The 21,383-nt window shown below is 34.7% G+C and overlaps 1 protein-coding gene across 3 annotated transcripts in view; it reads right to left on the bottom strand.

Moving 5' to 3' along the window:
* Window positions 1-21,383, bottom strand: part of RFX3 (regulatory factor X3) — a 277,032-nt gene that overhangs the window by 110,901 nt on the left and 144,748 nt on the right. For all 3 annotated transcript variants that reach the window (XM_064490242.1, XM_031449784.2, XM_031449782.2), the window contains one exon: window positions 235-332. In XM_064490242.1, the coding sequence (XP_064346312.1) occupies window positions 235-332 (98 nt within the window). The remainder of the gene's footprint in view (window positions 1-234; window positions 333-21,383) is intronic.

Below are 21,383 nucleotides of genomic sequence, written 5' to 3'. Positions count from 1 at the left end.
ACAGCAATGTTAGTAACTTAAACCATTCTACTGGATGTAATGAGGAAAACAAGCACATACTCTTAACAAACACAGACAAAGCTCTAACCATCAGCTGAATTTCAATAACTCTACTTTAGTAGAAAATTACTGTGAAAACAAGGGAACACTTTGGCATTAGTGGAATGTCTCAAAGTACGTTACTTCTCTCTATCTGAGTGAGAGAATGAAAAAGACTTGCGCACATAAACTTACATTGCTCCGTTGGTATAGACAGTGTCGCTTCCTTCCACATACTGCACCTGAGCTGGATAGACATGTTGCACCTGCTGCACAGTCTGTACCTGCTGCACCTGGAAAGCAAACATTAGGACCTTGGTGAGACGCAGCTAGGACAGAATGGATACCCAGCGTTACATGTGCCCCAAAGATGTCTGACGGGTGTTGATAAACATGAGAACGTTTTATGATGAAAACTATTACTTTCATGCTTATTTCAAGATAACTGCATGTTGGGTCCAAATCCACCATAGCATTTATGGTGAATAAATTCTATAACATTCCTGCAGGTATGTATGTATATACACACTTCAAATGTTTGGGGTGAAAATCCTGAAAGCTCCACACTTATTTTGATGATTTGTGAAATTCTCTTCTCCTGGTTTGTGAATGCAAAATTTATTTTTTTAATGACAAAATTCATGATGGAAAAGTTTAAACACTTAAACGTATAAAAAAATACTATGATATACCCCATGTACTCATCATCCAAAATAAATAATTGTCACCTTTAACTTCCCTCTTTAACCCTTTGCAGGATTATTCATTTGTTTATTTATGTATTTCTTTATTGATATACAGTCAATTTACAATGTTGTATTCATTTCTGGTGCACGGCATAGTGATTCAGTTATACATACATATACTCCTTTTCATATTCTTTTTCATTATAGGCTATCATAAGATATTGAATATAGTTCCATGTGCTATACAGAAGACACTTGTTATTTATCTGTTTTATATATAGTAGTTAGTATCTGCAATCCCACTCCCAATCTATCCCTCCACCCACCACTCTTTCCACCTGGGTAACCATAAGTTTGTTTTCCCTGTCCTTACAGGAGTTTTTAAAAACAAGTGTAGACCATTTATCATTTCACTGGTAATATCTCATTTTTTAAGAGAAAAGGTCTACTTTTAACATAACACAATACTAATATCACAAACAGAACATTAACAATTCCTTAATATCATATAAAATCCAGTGATTGTTCAAATTTCTCTAATTATTTCAATGTCTTCTTACAGTTGACTTGTTCAAATCAGATCCAAACAAGGTCTACGTGTTACATTTGGTTGATATTTCCTATCTTTCTTTTAATCTCTAACAGTTCCCCATCCTTTTTAACATCTTCATTATTAGTTATTGAAGAAACTGGGTCATTTATCTAGTAGAATTTCTAGAACACTACATTTGGCTGATAGCCTCCCTTAGACGGCATTTGATAAATTCCTCTCTCTCTTGTGTGTCCTATAAACCAGTAGTTAGATAGAGGGCCTTGAATAGGTTCAATTTTTTAAAAGTGGTGTGCTTGTTATTGCATCATGTAAGTTACCTTTGAACAGCTGGTTGTCTCTCTTTCTGCAGTATTATTTGATCAGGGGGTTCAGGAGCATCCACTGACTATAATGTTTCCTGTCCATGTTTTACCTGAGCATATCACTGGTCATTGATGATCATTTTCTAGAGATATTATTTCAATTAATGAAGGTTGCAATCTTGTGGTAATCTGATTCTGCTACTCCCTCTTCATTTATTAGTAGACTTCTATAAACGAATTCCTCTCATTAATTATTTGGTTATACTGAAATAAGGTTTGTACAGGAAGAGCAGGATAAATGCATGATTCATTTACTTACCAGTACTTAGAATAGTGATTTCTACCCCTAGCTCCCTCCACAAGGTGACCAATGTGGTTTTTAGTTTGATTTTGCTTGTATCTTTATGATTAGCTTTTGAATCTACTGTATTTGATGTTTTTTAAACACAGCTTTTTTTCCCCTTAAAATTGTCCCATCTTTGACGAATGGTAGTTCCTTTAAACTGCATTCTGTATCTTTTGGCATGACCACAATGATCCTTCTTAAGTCCTCTGCTTTCTGTTAGGATAAGATCCAGAACTAACTCCCATATTTCCTGTTCTAGATCTGAAATCAACCATTTCTTCAAAAAGCTCTGGTTCTTATTACTTAGGAGTATCATAAATATGTAAAAACTGGGAAAGCAATTTATAAACCGGCAGACTATATGACACCTTCGTGATTTCTTCCACAGAAATATTCACCATCTGAAGAGTTTCTGTACAGTATTATTTTTAAAAACATAGTTTATAAGAGCAAGAAGTTAGAAGGAAAAGCCTTAACGACGGTAAAAAGTGAAGTATTTAAACTATACGAAAACCATTCTGTAGCATATATGGTTGATGTTAAGAGTAAAGTAAGATTGATACGTACTTTAAGAGCAAGATCTCTAAGACATATCTTTAAGTGAAAAAAATATGTTGCTGAAAAAGACACTGTAATTTGATTTATGTATAAAAATATGTTTATATCTGCATATATGTGCACATGTGCACATAAATGTATGAACAGATAAAGGAGAACAGAAGGATGCACACCAAACTTCTAAATATGGTTACTTTGTCGAGTGACATTAAATTAGATGGGAGAGGTGATGTGACTAACATCCGTTATGAATTCATATATTATATCTATTGCATCTAATATATACATATCTTGAAATATGGAAGGACTCCCACTTTTGGCCGTAATGGAGTAAATACTACTGGAAATGCCCTCCCCACCTTAAACAAATAGAGAAGTCGACAAAACATACAAAACAACGTTTTCAGTCATTTGAAAAAAAGCATTGTAAGGTTGTGACCCTTAAAAGAAGGGGAACAAGTAAGGTGACTCCTACAATGATCTTGGCTTCTGACTGGATGCAACCAGAATGCAGAGCAAGAAAGCAGAAACAAAGCAGAGTTCATGATCTCACTGAGATGAGGGGACAGATGCTGGAATTGGGAAGGTCAAGTCACCTAAAATTTGGGTGCAGTATCAGAGAGGGTGTTAAGGAAGAAACAGATCCAGAAATGTTCATGGACATTCCCTTGAATCCAACGCTGAACACTAAGTAGCATGTGTGTAGGGGGCAGAGATGCTCAAGTTCTGACCAGCCTTAGTGCTATGACCTTACTGAACACCTGGACATTTTGTAGAAACATCTGAAGGGCAAAGCTCTCAGTAGTAGAGCTAAACTATCTCTAGAATAAAGACTACTTTAGGTCCATCCTAACAAATCTAAAAAACAAGCCTTGATAATATCCACAAGTAATTGCCTATACAATACTAAATTAAACACTTTTAAAGGTAGACATCAAAATCCAGACATATAAAATCACAAGAATCATTCCCAAAAATGCAGCATTCCCAAAAAATTATTAGACATCTTGAAGAAGCAGGAAAATGTGATCTATCATCAGGAAGAAAATAATGAGGGAATAATGAGAAACTCAATGAACTACGGAACAATATCAAACAGTCTAAAGCAGAGTAACTGGAATCCCAGAAGAGGAAGAACAGAAAATACAGAAACTTATCCAAATGTTTTTTAAAGCTATAAACATACAGATCTAAGAAGTTAACATATATGAATGTATAGACAAAGAAAACCACATCAAAGTGCATTCTAATTAAAGTGCTAAAAACCAGTATTAAGGAGAAACATTTTTAAGCAGACAGAAAAAAGACACATTACATACAAGGCAACAAGTATTAGAACAATTGAAAACTTCCCAGTCAACAATAATGCAAGCCTCAGACAATCAAATAACATCTTTAAAGCAATGAGAGAAAGTAATGTCAATCCAGAATTCCATAATCAGTAAAACAGCCTTCAAATATGAAGAGGAGATCCTTTCTCAGACAAAAACTGAGAGAATTCATTCTTCTCCAGCAGACCTCCAGTAGATAGCCACAAAGGAAATTATTTGGGTTAAAGAAAAACAATACCAGATGGAAAATGAAATCTATACAAAGAAATGAGGAGCACTAGAAGTGGTAAATTCATAGGTAAAGGGTTTTTTTTTCCTTTGTTTTCTGTAAAAGGTAATTCCCGATGTACAGCAAAAATAATGAGAGTATATGTATAACAGAGTTTAACATATCTGTAGAAATTTTTGTAATATTCTTATATGTTAAGTAGTGTAATATTACTTGAACAAAGGCTGTGATCAATTCAAGATATAAACATCATATTAAAAAATAGGATAGTCAACAGAGGAGCTAAGATGCAATAGCAGAAAACACTCAATATGTCCAATAGTTGGCAGAAACAGAGGAAACAGAAGAACAAATGGAACAAACAGGAAGCAACAAGAAACTAGAATTAAATGCAACCGTATCCATAACTGTGCTCGATGTAGAAGATTTAAATCTTGATTGTCATAATAGGTAAAAACATAAAATCTAACATGTACCCTCCACGAGAACACACTTTATACAAAGACAGGCTTAAAATGAAAGGATATGAAAAGACAGCCTTTGCAAACAACAATCATAAGAGAGTGGTTACATTAGTATCAGTCAAAGCAGACTCTAAGATAACTAACAACTATCAATGATAAAGAAAATTATCAAGAAGATAATTATCCTACATGTCTCTGCATCTAAGAACAGTTTCTAAGTAACACTAAGCAAAAATCTGAAAGAATCAAATGTTCTTAAGTGGTTTCCTTCGTGGGGGCCAATATGATATGGTGGAAAATTCAGTTAATTCTGAATCAGGAGATCTGATTTTAAGTCTATATGCTGACACTTGCTGTTTATACATTTGGACAGTCAATTCACTTCTTTAATAATTTCTTTGTGTGAAAGGCTTGATCTCCAGAATATATAAGCAGCTCATACAACTCAATAAGAAAAAAATAAACAACCCAATCCAAAAATGGGCAAAAGACCTAAACAAGCAATTCTCCAAGGAAGACATACAAATGATCAAAAGGCACATGAAAAAATGCTCAATATCACTAATTATCAGAGAAATGCAAATCAAAACTACAATGAGGTATCACCTCACACCAGTCAGAATGGCCGTCATTCAAAAATCCACAAATGACAAATGCTGGAGAGGCTGTGGAGAAAGGGGAACCCTCCTACACTGCTGGTGGGAATGCAGTTTGGTGCAGCCACTATGGAAAACAGTGTGGAGATTCCTCAAAAGACTAGGAATAGACTTACCATATGACCCAGGAATCCCACTCCTGGGCTTGTATCCAGAAGGAAATCTACTTCAGGATGACACCTGCACCCCAATGTTCATAGCAGCACTATTTACAATAGCCAAAACATGGAAACAGCCTAAATGTCCATCAACAGGTGACTGGATAAAGAAGAAGTGGTATATTTATACAATGGAATACTACTCAGCCATAAAAACCGACAACATAACGCCACTTGCAGCAACATGGATGCTCTGGAGAATGTCATTCTAAGTGAAGTAAGCCAGAAAGAGAAAGAAAAATACCATATGAGATCACTCATATGTGGAATCTAAAAAACAAAAACAAACAAACAAACAAAAACAAAGCATAAATACAGGACAGAAATAGACTCACAGACAGAGAATACAGACTTGTGGTTGCCAGGGGGGTGGAGGGTGGGAAGGGATAGACTAGGATTTCAAAATTGCAGAATAGATAAACAAGATTACACTGTATAGCACAGGGAAATAGACACAAAAGTTATGATAACTCACAGAGAAAAAAATGTGACAATGAGTGTGTATATGTCCATGAATGACTGAAAATTTGTGCTGAACACTGGAATTTGACACAACATTGTAAAATGATTATAAATCAATAAAAAATGTTAAAAAATAATTTATTTGTGTGTACAATAAAAATTGCATCTACATTATCATAAAGGATTATTGTGAGGATCCAAAACTATTAAATATAAATACAAAGCATGGCATAGGCATATATGATCATTGCAGTGAATCTTGTCTTCTACATCTGTGTAATTTTCATCTTTATATCCCATTTGGTTTCAGCCATAAATATGCACAATAAATCTTCATCAAGGGTTCCTTTAAATCAAGAGATTCTATAATTAAAGTAGAAATGAAACTCAGAAAGTGTTAAGAATCTTGGAAAAGACGCCTGGATAGATGCTGGCTAACTCATCTGGGACAGCAATATATAAATATGTCCCTTGATTACACTGAGATTTTACAGTACAGTGTAAAAATAGGGCATAATCCTTTGCATTATCTACCAAGTTAAGGAACTGACAAAGTAGAAGACCAAACTAAACACTAAAAATACTGAACTATAGCATATTTTGGAGGTAACATGATTTTCATTATTTTCCAGCATGTATGGGTTTGTCTATCAATCATTAGAAACTGGGCCAAGAGGCCTTTGGAACAACTTAGTGATGAGAAATCGAATTGCACATAGTGCCCGTAGTTTGAGAAAGTATTCTTTCAAGTGTATAATGATAGTGGAGTAAGTAAAAGAGGAGTAAATAAGACAGAAAAAGAAAGGGGAAAGGAAAAATAACTAGCTTATGTATTTATTATGTCTCATTTCACCAACGAAAAGTTAAGATCTTTCAAAAGCCTTCTATTCAGTTTTTAGCTGAGGGTCATTTGATTTTCTTTCCTTTGGAGGAGGGGACAGTGGGGTTCTATTATTAGTAAAGGTGTATTAGAGAGCCACAAAAATGCTCCCTTCTATCTCAAATTAAAACCATTCAGATCCAGGAAGAGAGCTATGTCTATAGAATCACTCTATTGAGACTTATAAATCCAGCCAGGGGATTGGAAGTGCACACACAGAGCATTTTCCATACTGTGATATATTCCCAAAGACCCAACACAGGGTAAACACACTGTCAATATTTATTGCTCAGTAATTAAATAATGCCCTGCATCTGGCAAAGGAAATGCCCACCAATGAATATCTGTGAAGTTTATAGTATATTCTAAATGTGGATAAGTGTATTTGCTTAAAAAACCCCCGAAGGATACTTATTATTCCAAAGTAAACTGATGTGATCACTTTTAATCCCCTTTATTGTATCATTAAAGACCAAAGATAAAATTTTAAAAGGAAATTGCATGTTATTTTCTCTTTCCTAAAATAATTAGCTGTGATTCAGATTTGTTTAAATATTATTTGATAATGTTCTTATGTTAAATATTAATTTCTGTTCAAATACTTACTTAATTGTTATATAAATTTATTTTCTATTTTTTTTTTTTGCCATACTTCAGTGCAGGAACTATTCAGGTTAGCAATATTGAAAGAGATGGGGAAATTAGCATCCTGTAGGCATCTCATTACTATTTCCAATAACTATATTTTCCATCCATCTTTGTGAAATCTACAACCTGTCACATTTTACTGCCTAGCCTATGCAAGCCTTTAGGGAAGAGAAAGGAGATGATTAAACAAACTCTATAGGAAATTAATTTTCTCTTAATTTCATTGTCTGTCCCAAAATAAATTCTCATAAGTGTTTCCAAAGATCATGAACAAATATTTTTCACCACTTGAATTTTAATAGACAACAAAGTGGCAAAAACGTGAATTGAAAAGAGATGGACAGAGGTGGTCTTAACAGAAATAATTAACACTTTCTACAATTAATTGTTCAATTAATAAAAAGGACCTTGGGCTAATTTCTAAAAGGTTACCTAGTACATATCATAATGTTGGTGGTAATGAAGTCTAACCATTATAACATTCTTACAATAAATTTATCCATTTTCTGTCAACTGAAGAAAAAAAATCTATCCCCCAAAGATATGCAACAGTGTATTTACATTCATAGACATGAGATGAATTAAGCAATTTAACACACTCTTATTAATATATATTTAAATGGAAGCATTTCAGTATTATTTAAATGCAGTATTACAAAGGCAACTGCTTATTTTTGTACATTTTTATAATTCTTATTATTTACAAAAAGAAGTGAATACCAAAACAAACTATATACCACAGGCAAATGTGCTAGCTCATTCTAGCTCACTAGAATCAATTAGTATATTTTGAGGACAAATTCACACACTATGTTGTTTTGGATGTGCTTCAAGAAAAAGAAAATGAATCATACTTCAAAACAGAAATCCTTTTCAATAGTAAACGAAATCATTTATAATTGTTAAGCTTATCAGTCAGCTAAGAACAATACTAGTCTCTTTATAAAAATGTCTTCATTATGTCAAGATCTTCATTGCCTTTCTTGTACAAGAGCATTTCTTACACGCTTGGTTGGCAACAAACATTTCAAACCTCAATAGTGAGAACTGTCGAAAACTGCATTAAGATGATTTTAATAGACCAGAGATATGAAAGAGCTCTTAGCAGATTAAAAATATAGAGTATTAGAACAGCTATGTCAGAGGCTGCTCTGTGACTGACCAAAAGCGAAGCAGAAGAAAAAGGATCCACAGTGGAATAGCTATTAATAAAAGGGCAGGAGGAATATCCTACTTTCCTCCTGCCCTTTTATCGGAGAGTAGCAGCACAGAGTTCATCACAAGAGCCGCCTTGTGAGAAGAGAGAAGGAACAGAGCTAATTCAACATTTCTGTACAAGTAAAACTAGGAAAGGGAAGGGACTGAGGAAAAAGAAGTCAAAATGTTCAAGCAGTACAGGGTCAGTATTACTAAAAGAAAGATGCAACAGAAGAAAAGAGCGTAAGGGAAAAAACAAATTTCCTTTACAGGCACAGAGAGGTTAAAGGAACACAAATCAAAAACCTAAAACCATTTTGTTCAGTCTTGGTTAAAAGTAAAATAAATTATGCATTACAAGGCTATTTAATAAACCTTGCCAAGAAAGAATCCCACAAATATTTTGAATGTTCAAAATAATTTGCGGGTACCGGATGTTTATAGTTTATGATCACAAGATCACAGTGAACAGAGAGCGTAGTTAAGGGACAAGACAGGTTAGAAAAAAACGCTACTTAAGTTCTCTTCTGGTGTTTGCTGAGAAAGAGTAAGCAGTTTCCCTAGATCTTTAATGTTAATTTACAAAGTCCTTCCTGGGATATTCAACGGTAACTACAAAATTTCTCTTTAACCTTCTAAGACTGGTAGCCACGTCACAGAATGTGACAAATGTGAACTGTTGGAAAACAGCATACTATTTACTTAAATGACAGAACTCATTTTATGTAGAAAATGGAATTTGCTCATTTCCATTATAAATTCTCTCACTTATAAACTATGTAGCTTCTTTTCGTCTCAGAAACACTCAGATTTGTAAATGTACTTTTCTCATAGTAGACTTTACAAAAATAAATGATGCTTCTAGCCCTTTCAAATCCAATAAACTTCACAAAGCCTGCTTCTTCAGTGGGGCTAGAGTTAAACATGAAACTTACAGGAATTATTTACTAAAACTATGTGATTGCTGTAGGCAACTGGAAGGTATTATGAGAGTGTAAGCATTATTGTCACACTTGGACTTCAAGCAGAATCACACGAAGGCTAATAATGCAGTGGTAAGTAAGGTCCTGGCTCACTCCTGCACTTCTGACCACATGAAAATGAGGGAATCAATTGGGAGAGAACTAGTTCAATAAATCATCCCTAACTGCCTACCATCTATCTCCCCAAAAATACCTGATTAGCATCGAAGAGCAGAAGCTACTTGTAAAAGGTGAAGCAAGTTTCCAAAGGCAATAGGGGAAGTGTTTCTGGGAGCAGGGATGTGACTCAGAATAGATTTAGCTTATAATGATTTCTCAATGACAAATTTGACAGACATTACATAAAATACATAAACCGATATTTGTGAGTCCGAAAAACCCTAAGTAACAACTACTGCCTACAAGTGAGGAACGTTTTTATGTCATGATTACAACACTGTTTTAAACATTATTTCCCGTGAGGCCCAGCAGGACAGAGCAAAACTAAGATCTCACTAAACTAAGTAATAATTTCTGGGAGAAGAAATTTACTAAATAACACTCTGGTGACCAGAAAGAGCAAATGAATTCGGTATACCAACCTCACTGCAGTGCTAGCCGAAGTCTTTGGAATGGGAGTCAATAAATCTAAGCAGCACATCAGAAGATCTAACTCTGCATAAAATATGTTTTGCAACTCTACACTGACAGTTAGATTATGCACTTTAAATGTATTCCCCAGGGAGAATGCATAGATGCAGATTCATTTGTGCTCCTAATGTCTATGGTAATCAAGTATTTCTGCAAGAGAGTAGAGGTGTAGACTCCCGTGGGTAGGAGGGAATTAAGAGAATAAATTACTAAACTTGGGTGCTGGTAGTCAAACTGCTGTAATCTAAACTAACAGAATTTCTTTGTTATGTATGCTGATTAAATTAGTGCTAAAACTATTACTGAGAGTGATATACAATATTTTTTTATTTGTTCCTCACAAAAATTCTGAGGTGAATTAAAGATGGTGGGCATTTTGGCCCCCATTTCATAAACGGTGATATAAGTACAAAGACAGTGAGAACCCAAAGACGTATCAAGTGACAGGTAGTAGTGGTTCCAGGTATTCTGAATCCAGTCCTAGAATTCTTTCTACAATACCAGTGTTTCCCCAAATGTGGGCTTAATGACATTGGTGATACAGAGGCAAGATATGAAATAACTATGAACCATATGCTAAGAATTTATCCCATTTTCAATTAGCTTTAAATCATTCTGGTATGTCAGGGAGAAGATCTCAGTCTTTCCACCTCTGACACTTCATAATCTCAGTTTTTAAAGGAAATTTGGCTTCAGTGTTGGGTATCGTCAACCAAGAGCAGTTAGACAAATTGTATAATATTATTTCATTTTTACTGTATTTAATTTTATGTTTATCTTCCATTTTTGCAAAGGATACTAATTTTTCATTTTAGGTAGAAATGTAAGGTTCTCTTTATTAAACTAGTTCATTTTGAAAGCAGCTCTTTTGCCCCTTTCCTATTTGCCAATTTCTGTTCCCCTCTAACCTTGAAAGAATCTGATTATAGGAATGAGATCATTAGGCAATTTAACCTAACTCCTGACTTTCGCTGTCCCGAATGCACACCATGCCTTGCCTAACCTGTTGATTCTTTTCCTAGATTAAAAGAAGAATGAAGAATTAAGTAGTTAAAGAATAACTAGCTCTTTACCCCCATGAACCCTTTTAGCAATCCTGCAGGCAGATCACCAAGGCAAGGTAACATCTGAGGAGAGAGTCAGCCAGTCTGCACCAAATGGAGAAGGATGCAGAACCCAACCTCCTGCCTCATGATTCACTCAGATTCTCCCCCTACCCCCTTTTTCCCTTTAAAAACTGTCATGGCTGAGCAGAATCTTTGGAGTTGGTCTCTGGATATAAGTCCACCTTCTCCCCAGATTGCCAGCTTTTCTAATTAAAACACCTCTCCTTTCTATTGACACTTGCCTCTTGATTATTGGCTTTTCAGAGGTGAGGAGCCAAACCTGAGTTCAGCAAAAATTTTAGTAATTTTACAGAAAACTAGTAAATAAAAAAGTAACTAAATAGTGGACTTTGGAGAAAGCAAAAAATCATGAAGCAATCTACAAAAGACTGAAAATTAAAAATACTATACTACATATCATACGCTATAAATCATGCTCTTAATAATGACATAATAAAGTCTCACCAAAAAACTTCCCACTTTAAAGAACTAAATTTCATACATTCATTAAAACAGTTCACTGTATCAATTTAGTAGTTACCTAACTTCCTAAGTAAAACAAGTGGTAGCCATAATACTACCATAGTGCGGGTCAAGTTAATTTTGAAGCAAACTTGGCATATCATCTACTTTTTAGCAATACTGCATTTTATATATCCCAATATTTTTATAGTAAAAGTTATACATAAATACAGTTTCATAAGATTTAAACCACAAAGAAATAATCAGAGTAAAATGCAGCTGCCTCCTGCTTAATGTTCACGCTGACTTCCTGCTATTCCCCTTCCTGGAGATAATGACCAACCGTAGGACAGCATGCATTCCTCCAGCACCCAATAAATTCACGTTCATGTGTGTATTTGTCTCTGCTAGCCAGGAGAGTTAACACTTCTAGCTGCAACAACAGACAACCCCCAAATTTCAGTGTTTTAACTCCTAAGATACCCATTCAACATAGGGTGCAGGAGGTCCTGTTCCACATGGCCACTTTAGAGACTCTGACTGACTGGGCTCTATCATTTTGTAGTTGTCTCATCCTGATGTAGACTTATAGGAAGTATAAGGGACTGTAGAGGTGGTAAGATAGCTCCGAAATGCCTTGGCTCACAAAAAATACGTGTCACTTTTGCTCACAATCCACTACTCAGAATATACCACAGGGCCCAACCTAAATAGAAGGGAAAATGCATAGGTGAACATTTTATGTATCTGATAAAATAGCTTTTTGTTCCAGAGTACACACATAAACCAGGTGAGAGACAATGTGTTTTCTTGCTATTTGCTTTTCTTCACTTAACAATACATCTCACAGCTCCTTCCAGGTGTGTATGTATATGTATATGCATGCACAACTGTTTTTATTGGTTTCATAGTACACTATACTATAGATAAAACTTACTTAACCTTTTCATTATTGATGAACATTCAGGTTCCTTTTTTTTTTTTAACCATTATTTAAAAAGTGTTATAAAGAAGGAATACATCTAGTTTTTACCGAATATGCTATGGAGCTGATCCTCTCCATATGTTTACTGGCCATTTGCTCTTCATGTTGTGTGAACAGCCTATTTATATCCTTTGCCCATTTATCTACTGCATTATTTGTCTTCCCTTAATAATTTACAGGCTCTCTTTAAATAACATGAAATTTTTATTCCAATGTATTTCCTGCATTTTTTCCTTTAACTTTGTTTATAGTGTTTATTAACTATTACTTGGCAAAATATATCAACATTTTCCCTATAACCCTTGTGATGTTTTATGTTGTACATAAGATTATCTTCTCCTTTTTTATGATTATGAAAAAATATTCTCTTGCTTTTGTGTGTATTGGTTTTGTAGTTTTAAAACTGATTAGCTCTATAGTCTATTTTGGGTATTAAGATAAAGGTATAGCTTTAGTTTTTCCTAAACAGATACCCAATTTTTCTCAACACTATTTATTGCATTAGCCTTTTTTAATCTGAAAGGGTATTTTTATCATGAACTAAGTTCTTATTTATACATGCTTATTTATTCCTGGTCTATTACCATTCTAAATTCAGTTTTTATTACTATAGCTTTGTAGTGTCTTATGACTTAAGGTAGAACAAATCCTTCCTCCACAGCTAGTCTTCTGTATATTCTTTTCCAAGTACTTTAGAATCAGCTTTTCAGTTTTTAAGAAAATCCTGCTCGGTGTTTTAGTTTGATTATATTGAAATTGTGCATTTGCTTTACTTGGATTACACTGAAATTATGCATTTGTTTGGAAGAGAAATAAATACTGTATAATGGTCTTCCCATCCAGAAACATAGTGGTCTCACCACACATCCTTCATAGCAAAAATCTCTTACATGCTTCACTCTAGCTCACTGGTTATGAATGACCTGTTATGAAGACTGATGCTATTTTTCAAACTGATAAGACAGGCAGAATTCTAAAAAGCACCCCCCACCCCCCCCACCCCCGGGGGAGAGAGGGGAGGCAGATTCCAAACCTACATCCCTGTAACCTGTGAATGTGACAAGATATCTCTCCTGTGGCTGTGTTATGTTATATGGCCCAGTTGAGCTTAAAATTGGGACTGATCTAGCCTCGTGAGCCCTTCAAAGTGGAGTGCTTCTCTGGCTGCTGGTAGAAGAGGAAGTCAGAGAGTCAAAGCAGAGAATTTTCAATATGCACGTTTGCAGAAGGAGGGGTCACAAGAGAAGTAATGTGGGCAGCCTCTAGGAGCGGAGAGCAGGCCCCAACTGACAGCCAACAAGAAAACAGAGATCTCAGTCCTATAACTGAAGGGAAGGAAATCAATTCTACCAACAACCTGAATGAGCTTGGAAGAGAATTCTTCCCCAGTATCTCTAGATAAAAGGCTAGTGTGACAGATACCTTAATTTCAGTCTTGTGAGATCTAGAACAGAGAACCCAGTCAAGCCCACTCAGACCTCTGATCTATAGAAATTATGAGATAATAACTAGGTGTTGTTGTTTTAAGCCACTAAATGTGTTGCAGTTTGTTACAGAGCATTTTAGGAAACAGGTACAGATAGACTCCAAACCAACTATTACTATCATTTTCCGCCTCCATGGGTTTTCAGGATTCACAGGGAAAAGGAAAGAAACATACTCAGAACCACTTTCCCCTTCCTCACCTGTATTTGCATTAATATTCCCTAATTAAGACATATATGTCAGCCAGAATCTTCAATTTCCTGCTAAATTTTGAGGCTTTGGGGGAAATAAAAATATAATTTGGGGGGAAATAATCTTCAAAAAGTTTAAATATTTAAGGTAGAGAATAAATCAGAAACAAACATATCAAAGGACAAAAAGGAACCTCAAAGTCATTGGTTAAATCACCTAATGAAAATTAAGAGAATATTAACTATTATCAAATCCTAAAATCTAAAATCTATTTCATAAGAGGCCAGGATATATACAATAACCAAAGTCCTTTCAGTAATTTATTTACAGTGACTACAATGTTTTAAGACAAATACAATATTTTGGTAAAATAGTAATTAATTAACCCTCTCGATTCCACTGGTATATATTATTCCACTATTTACCTTTGCCTTATGTCAAAATGCAACTTATTATACAGTATGTTAAATTCTAAAACTCCTCATACTCTAAGAAATATTGAATTATTCATACTCTGATATCAATTTAGAGAATTTTGAACTGATATATCGTTGAGTTATATAATTTTTTAAAAGCTATGTTGAAACAAAATTTATAATGGTACTCAATGACAAGACTGACAATAAAATAAGCTTCACTTATTTTGTCTGCATGCTTCTATATTATACGAATCCTTTCTAACAAAACATGTTGCATGTAGTTCTTTGGTAAAATTTTTCAAACAAAGGAATAAATAAAGCAAGAAGAAAGGTTAGTGAATATGAAAGACAATGATTTTAATTTTGAGGGAATTGAGAGCAACATACTACGTTTTAGAATCTGAAAACAAATTAGAAAGAAGTAAAAATAGACAGTAGAAACAATTTAAAGAAAAAAATATAACATGGAATGATGGCTAGCTGTTAAAACAATACTATGAGAGTTAAAAGGGAAATCCCTCCATTGTCTAAAATAAATTTTAAAGTTGATTTTCTTGGTCAAAAATAATTTTTAAAATTGTTGAGCTGCCCAATACTGCTCTTATCAAAATGCCAATTTCTATGAAATACAAATAAGAAAACTGTAGTGATAGACTTAGGAACCAGCACCCTTCTTGAAGTTTTGATGGATGGTCTGATCAGGACAATGGACAGGGCATCATACATCCTTAACTGATTTTCTTTGATGTCTCTACGTTTTTCACTCAGTAAACAAAAGGTATTGATCTAACTACCAAGTTATCCCTGCACGTCAGCAGCACAGGTTGCAGTCAATTTGACAGTTGTTGAGAAAGCACATCTTAAATGTACTTCCCATTTGCCTGACAATTTGCATGGAAACGTACAAGTGAGAATGATTCCCCTGAGCTAATGCTTTGCCCATTCCTAAGCACTGCAGTTTATAATTTAAATTTCATTTTTTGTCACCCATTTACACCTCAGTATCACTAACTTCCCTGCAAAAACAAGGCTAGTTCTGACGTAGAGGAGAGAGAATTTTATTTTGTATGTAAGCCCCATGAAGGCAGGAACAGCATCTGCTTCTTTTGTGTCCTCTGTCACAATGCCTGGTACAGAGCATATTGTCAATAAGGATTTGATGAGGGAAAGAAGGCGAACACAAAGTGAAATTCAACAAATAGCTCTGGGTTGCCAAGGAACAAGAAGATCAAAAAATCACATAGGCAAATGGCACATTAAGGGAGAAAAAGAGAAGAAGGTGATAGTGAAGGAAGCAAGAAAAGTTCAGTTCTCATCCTATTCTTAAATAAAGGCATTTTATTTTTCTTTACTTCATGACTTTCTTATTTAATAGCTCCACTCATATATTATTTTAAAGAACAAAATTCATTGGAATGATAGGAAAAAAGTTTCTACCATGGAAGGCTGCTTCCAAAGAAGTGAAAGGATGGGGCCCTGTAAGCACTGACAACACACTACATTAGATAACTAGGTGAAGAATACTTTCACAGTAGCAAAAGCAAAACGCTTTGAAGCCAAAGACAAATGACTAAAGATACGGATCACAAAAATGGTTGATGACTAATATGGAGCTGAATCAGTGACCAACCAGGTGTACAGACAAGTTTTGTTTTGTTTGTTTGTTTGTTTGAAGATGGCCAGTTAGGGCATTTGAAGCAGTCAAAAACATTTTAAGTCATCTCCAGAAAGCTATCCAATAAGCATATGTAAGCTATATGTAGGGCTTAATCCCCTATTAACCCAAATTGCAAAATATTTTTAAAGTCCAAAAGTAAGAGTATTAAAAATTACTCACTACATATTTTTCATTACTGGTAATTGGTCTGTTCATATTTTCTGTTTCTTCTTGGCTTCCTGGTTTAGTCTTGGGAGGTTGCACATTTCTAGCAATTGGTCCATTTCTTCTGGGCTGTCCAATTTATTGGTCTATAGTTGTTAGTAGCAGTGTCTTATGACCCTTTGTATTTCTGTGGTGCCGACTGTAACTTCTTTTTCATTTCTGATTTTATTGACTTGGTCTCTCTTTTTTTTCTTGATGTCTGGCTGCAGTTTTATCAATTTAGTTTTTCTTTCCAAAGAACCAGTGCTTAGTTTCACTGATCTTTTCTGTTGTTTTTTCAGTTGCTATTTCACTTACTTCTGCTCTGATCTTGATGATTTCTTTCCATCTACTAATTTTGGGTTTTGGTTGTTCCTATTGTTCTAACTCCTTTAGGTATTAGGTTAGGTTACTTATTTGAGGTTTTCTTTGTGTCCTGAAGTAAGCTTGTGTCACTAGATACTTCCCTCTTAGTACTGCTTTTGCTGCATCCCACAGATTTTGGATCATTGTGTTTTCATTTTCATTTGTCTCCAGGTTTTTTTTTTATTTCCTCCTTGATTCCTTCAGTGATCCATTGGTTGTTTAATAGCATATTGTTTAGCCTCCACCTGTTTGTGTTTTTTTTGCAGGTTTTTCTAGTCTCATAGCATTGTTGTCAGAAAAGATGCTTGGTATGATTTCAATTGTCTTAAATTTACTGAGAATTGTTTTGTGGCATAGTCCACAATCTACCCTGGAGATTTGAAGAGTCATAACATTAATATTCAGCACTGACTTAATCAGTAGTTCAAAGCAGCCTTTGATAAACTGTCAACTCTCTCACTCCAAATTCTTCTTTGAGGTACATGGCTTTTTAAAAATGAAACAAAACCCATTAATATATAATCTGTGAATCAGAAGTGCTTACTTTGTGGAGTGAATTGCAGGGACAGGAGGGCAGAAATGAACTGGGAAGAGGCAAGGGAAACTTTCTGGCATAATAAAAATGCCATACATCCTGAACAAAGCGTGGTTTATATGGATACAGTCACTTCTCAGTGCACTGAACTCACTTAAGATCTATGAATTTCACTGTAAATAAATTGTAGCTCACTAAATATTAAAAGGCAAAACAGAAGTATATAAAATATTTCTTTTCTTGACTATAATTAAAGCAAAATTATAGAATGTAATTCTAAAGTGAGAATAGACGATTTATTTTACAACGTCCAGACAAGTAACTCTGTGTGTGTGTGTGTGTGTGTGTGTGTGTGTGTGTGTATGTGTATTTAGGGGGAGGAGTGGGTGTTTCCCCATAAAAATGAAACAGTAATTTATTAAGTTTTCATAATGATATGTGGGCACAACACTATCATAGAACATCTGTGGGAATAATGACCAAGAATATAATTAAACAAAGATTCTTCAAATTACTGTGTTTTAACATCAAATGAATCCTTTTCTTAATGAAGCAAAATAGTTACTGAATTATGTTACTCTGCTTGAGGGAAAAACTGATTAAAAGCAAAGTCATTCAATTTATTTGCTATTGCACATGTACCACTGAAGTGGGATATTACTAGTTGCCATCAAGGATGAGTTCTCTAAACATCAGAGTTGCCTGTTTACAATCTACAGCAGCTTTCATTTTTTCAGATATTTCTATGTATAATGCCAGCTGTACAGTAGTTTTTCTCTTTTGCCAATGGAGGTGAGAAGATAAGGCAAATGAATTTAGATACTTACAGAGTAATGTGATCAATTCAATTTCCCTAACAGTGTAGTTAATTTGTATTGTTTAATTTTAACTTTATTTATACTAGCACAAAGTATTGAGGACTAAAATTAGTGTTTCCACTTACAGAGCTCTAAAATACAGTATAATCACTATCAAATAATTGCTATAGATATGCTATGATTTAGGGATAATTTCAGTAATCTGTATAATGAAAATTTAAGTTACCACTCAAAAGATGATAAATTATTAACAAACTATGAAGTTCTACATGTGGCCAGAAATTTAAATTATACAAGACTTCAATAAATGTATTATCTTGAAAAAGCAGTTATAGAAAATAGGCTCATCCACTTCAGCAAGATGAAGAGAAGCTGGAGAAAGTCCAGTAAGGAACAGTATAAATTACTAAATGGCTGGGAAATAATAAAGAAAGCCTAAAATAATGTGGATTGGTAGGGAACAGAAGCCTAGGAGAGAATTAATAACAGTCTTTATTCAACTAGATAAAATAATACTATACAAACAGACCTTCAGTTCTCTACCCATCGAGAAGAGGCTCTAAGAAGATAAACACAAGGAGCAGCTAGAAGGGCTATGTTTAATACCAAGAAAAATTCTTTCAGTTTCAAGATTTCAAAGTCAAATTACAAACATGGCTGTAAAATCCATTATCTCTGAAAACGTTTAGCCATGACAGAAATTACCAAAGGCAGTCATTCTTCTGACATATATGTAGCATATGCAGCAAGTGTTGTGCACCCCGTGTCCATACACATGCACCCTTGTCACTTTGACGTACACTGGTCTAGCCTCACACTCCAGCACCTGAGAGACTGATCAGACCCCAACACCCTCTTGCTCACCTGCACATCAGCCAGAAGTGTCAGGAAATTAACCCCCATCTGTGAGTAGCCAATGACTGACAGGAGTCTGTATAAATACCCTTCCTCTCCCCTCAGGTGAAATAACACTGGCTCCTGGATCGCCCCAATGTGATCCATCTCCAATTACCCACAGTTGTAACTTGTATAATAATAAAATCTCTACTGGATAAAAATCCCTTCTCTGTCTCACTTTTCCAGTAACCTATCAGCATTTTCACGGATCATTTCCCAAACAAACTAGTTGCATCAAAATCTTAATATCCGAGTTTGCTTCCTTAGTACCCAAACTAAGGCAACATAAATGTCATTTCATTGTACTATCGGTCTTTTCATATAGTTAACAATTTCTTTCAATTCCTCAATTTTAAAATTTCTTGAAAAAATTTATAACACAAGAAATGGAAAGCTGATACCTTTCATCTTTCATTATTACAATACACTATAGTCAATGATGTCAAAACAATTATTTAATACAAGCCAGCTATTGTTGCCTATTATCTCTGAGTCTGAATCTTGCTCTGTTTAAGTGAGTACATGGGAGTGGGGGAAGATTAGCAAATATTTGTGAGGTATTACAGATAACAAACTGATCATGTTAATTACTTCAAGTGAGTGATGGAGAATGGAAGAGGGAACAACTTCCTCACTCTGTGATCCAGTGGTTTCTTAAATCTCTTTCCCATAACCACCTGAAATCCATCTTACCATATTGGACCATTTAAAATCACTTCACATCCCAAAGAATTTACGTTCCACACTTCAGAAAATACTATACTACAGAATGGATAGCCCTAAGAAAGCTAATTCACAATCTTACTTAGAAAAAATTATTAGCAATCTCTCAAGATTTCTTTGATATCTACATAGCTTCAAAAACTATTAGAGAGTTAGGAATTCTAGTCTTAATTTTCTGTGTGACTGTGGCCAAGACACTTCATTTTTCTGGACCTCAGTTTCCTTAACCTTAAAAAAAGAAAGTCAAAATAGATCCATCTTTTCTCTTTTCTGTTCTCCTCCTCGCCACTTCGGCAATAAAAGGAGTGAGCAAAGATGAAGCCGTATGTTTCCCAATGCCATTCTTTCAAAGGAGTTCTGGGAAGATCAGTTTAACATACAGACTTATTTGCCAGCAGGAGAAGAAGACAGGAGAGAGAAAGAGAGGGAGGAGCAGGTGGAGAGGAAAGGCAGGGGGTGGGGGAGAGAAATACTAGGAGAAGAAAAAGAAAAAGAAAAGAAACTGACTTAAAAATACAGGTCATTATATAATAATAATAAAAAACCAGGTATTACCTTCCATTTATTAAAATAACTATTATTGAAAAAAAGAAGAAAATAACCAGTGTTGATGAGGATGTGGAGAAACTGGAACCCTTGTGTACTGTAGTAGGTATGTAAATTGGTACAGCCGGTGTAGAGAACAGTATGGCAATTTCTCAAAAAATTAGGAATAGAATAACCACATGATCCAGCAATTTCACTTCTGGGTATATACTAAAAAAGGAATGGAAAGCAGGTTCTTAAAGAAACACCTGTACATCCATGTTCATAGCAGCACTATTCACAACAGTCAAAGGCTAGAAGCAACTCAAGTGTCTCAACAGATGAATAGATAAACAAAATGTGGTGTATACATAAATGGAATATTAGCCTTAAAGGAAGGAATTCTGACACATAGAAAAACCTTGAGGACATTATGCTAAGTGATATAAACTGATCACAAAAAGACAAATACTATGTGATTCCACTTACATGAGTACCTAGAGTAGTCAAACTCATAGAGACAGAAAGTAGAATAGAGGTTACCAGGGGAAATGGGGAGGTGCTGTTTAATGAGCATAGAGTTTCAGTTTTCCAAGATACAGAGTTCTTGAGAGTGGTTACATAACAATGAATTTACTTAACACTAATGAACTGTACATTGTACACTTAAAATAGTTATGATGATAAGTTTTATTTTAATCACAAACTAAGTTTTTAAAAATACAGGTTAAAAAAACCCAATGGGACATAAGACATTTAAGATCTCTTTCGGCTTCAGTCATAAAGTTAGCATTAACAACAATTATGTCATGATATAAGGTTCATGAACAAAATTAGAACAAACAAGTTATTTATCTCATAAATAGTATCCACAATATTTGCAGTAT

The sequence above is a fragment of the Camelus dromedarius genome, chromosome 10 (assembly GCF_036321535.1).
Source record: "Camelus dromedarius isolate mCamDro1 chromosome 10, mCamDro1.pat, whole genome shotgun sequence".
Classification (NCBI taxonomy): domain Eukaryota; kingdom Metazoa; phylum Chordata; class Mammalia; order Artiodactyla; family Camelidae; genus Camelus; species Camelus dromedarius.
The sequence above is the reverse complement of the archived record's forward strand: the minus strand, read 5'-3'. Positions and strand labels throughout refer to the sequence as shown.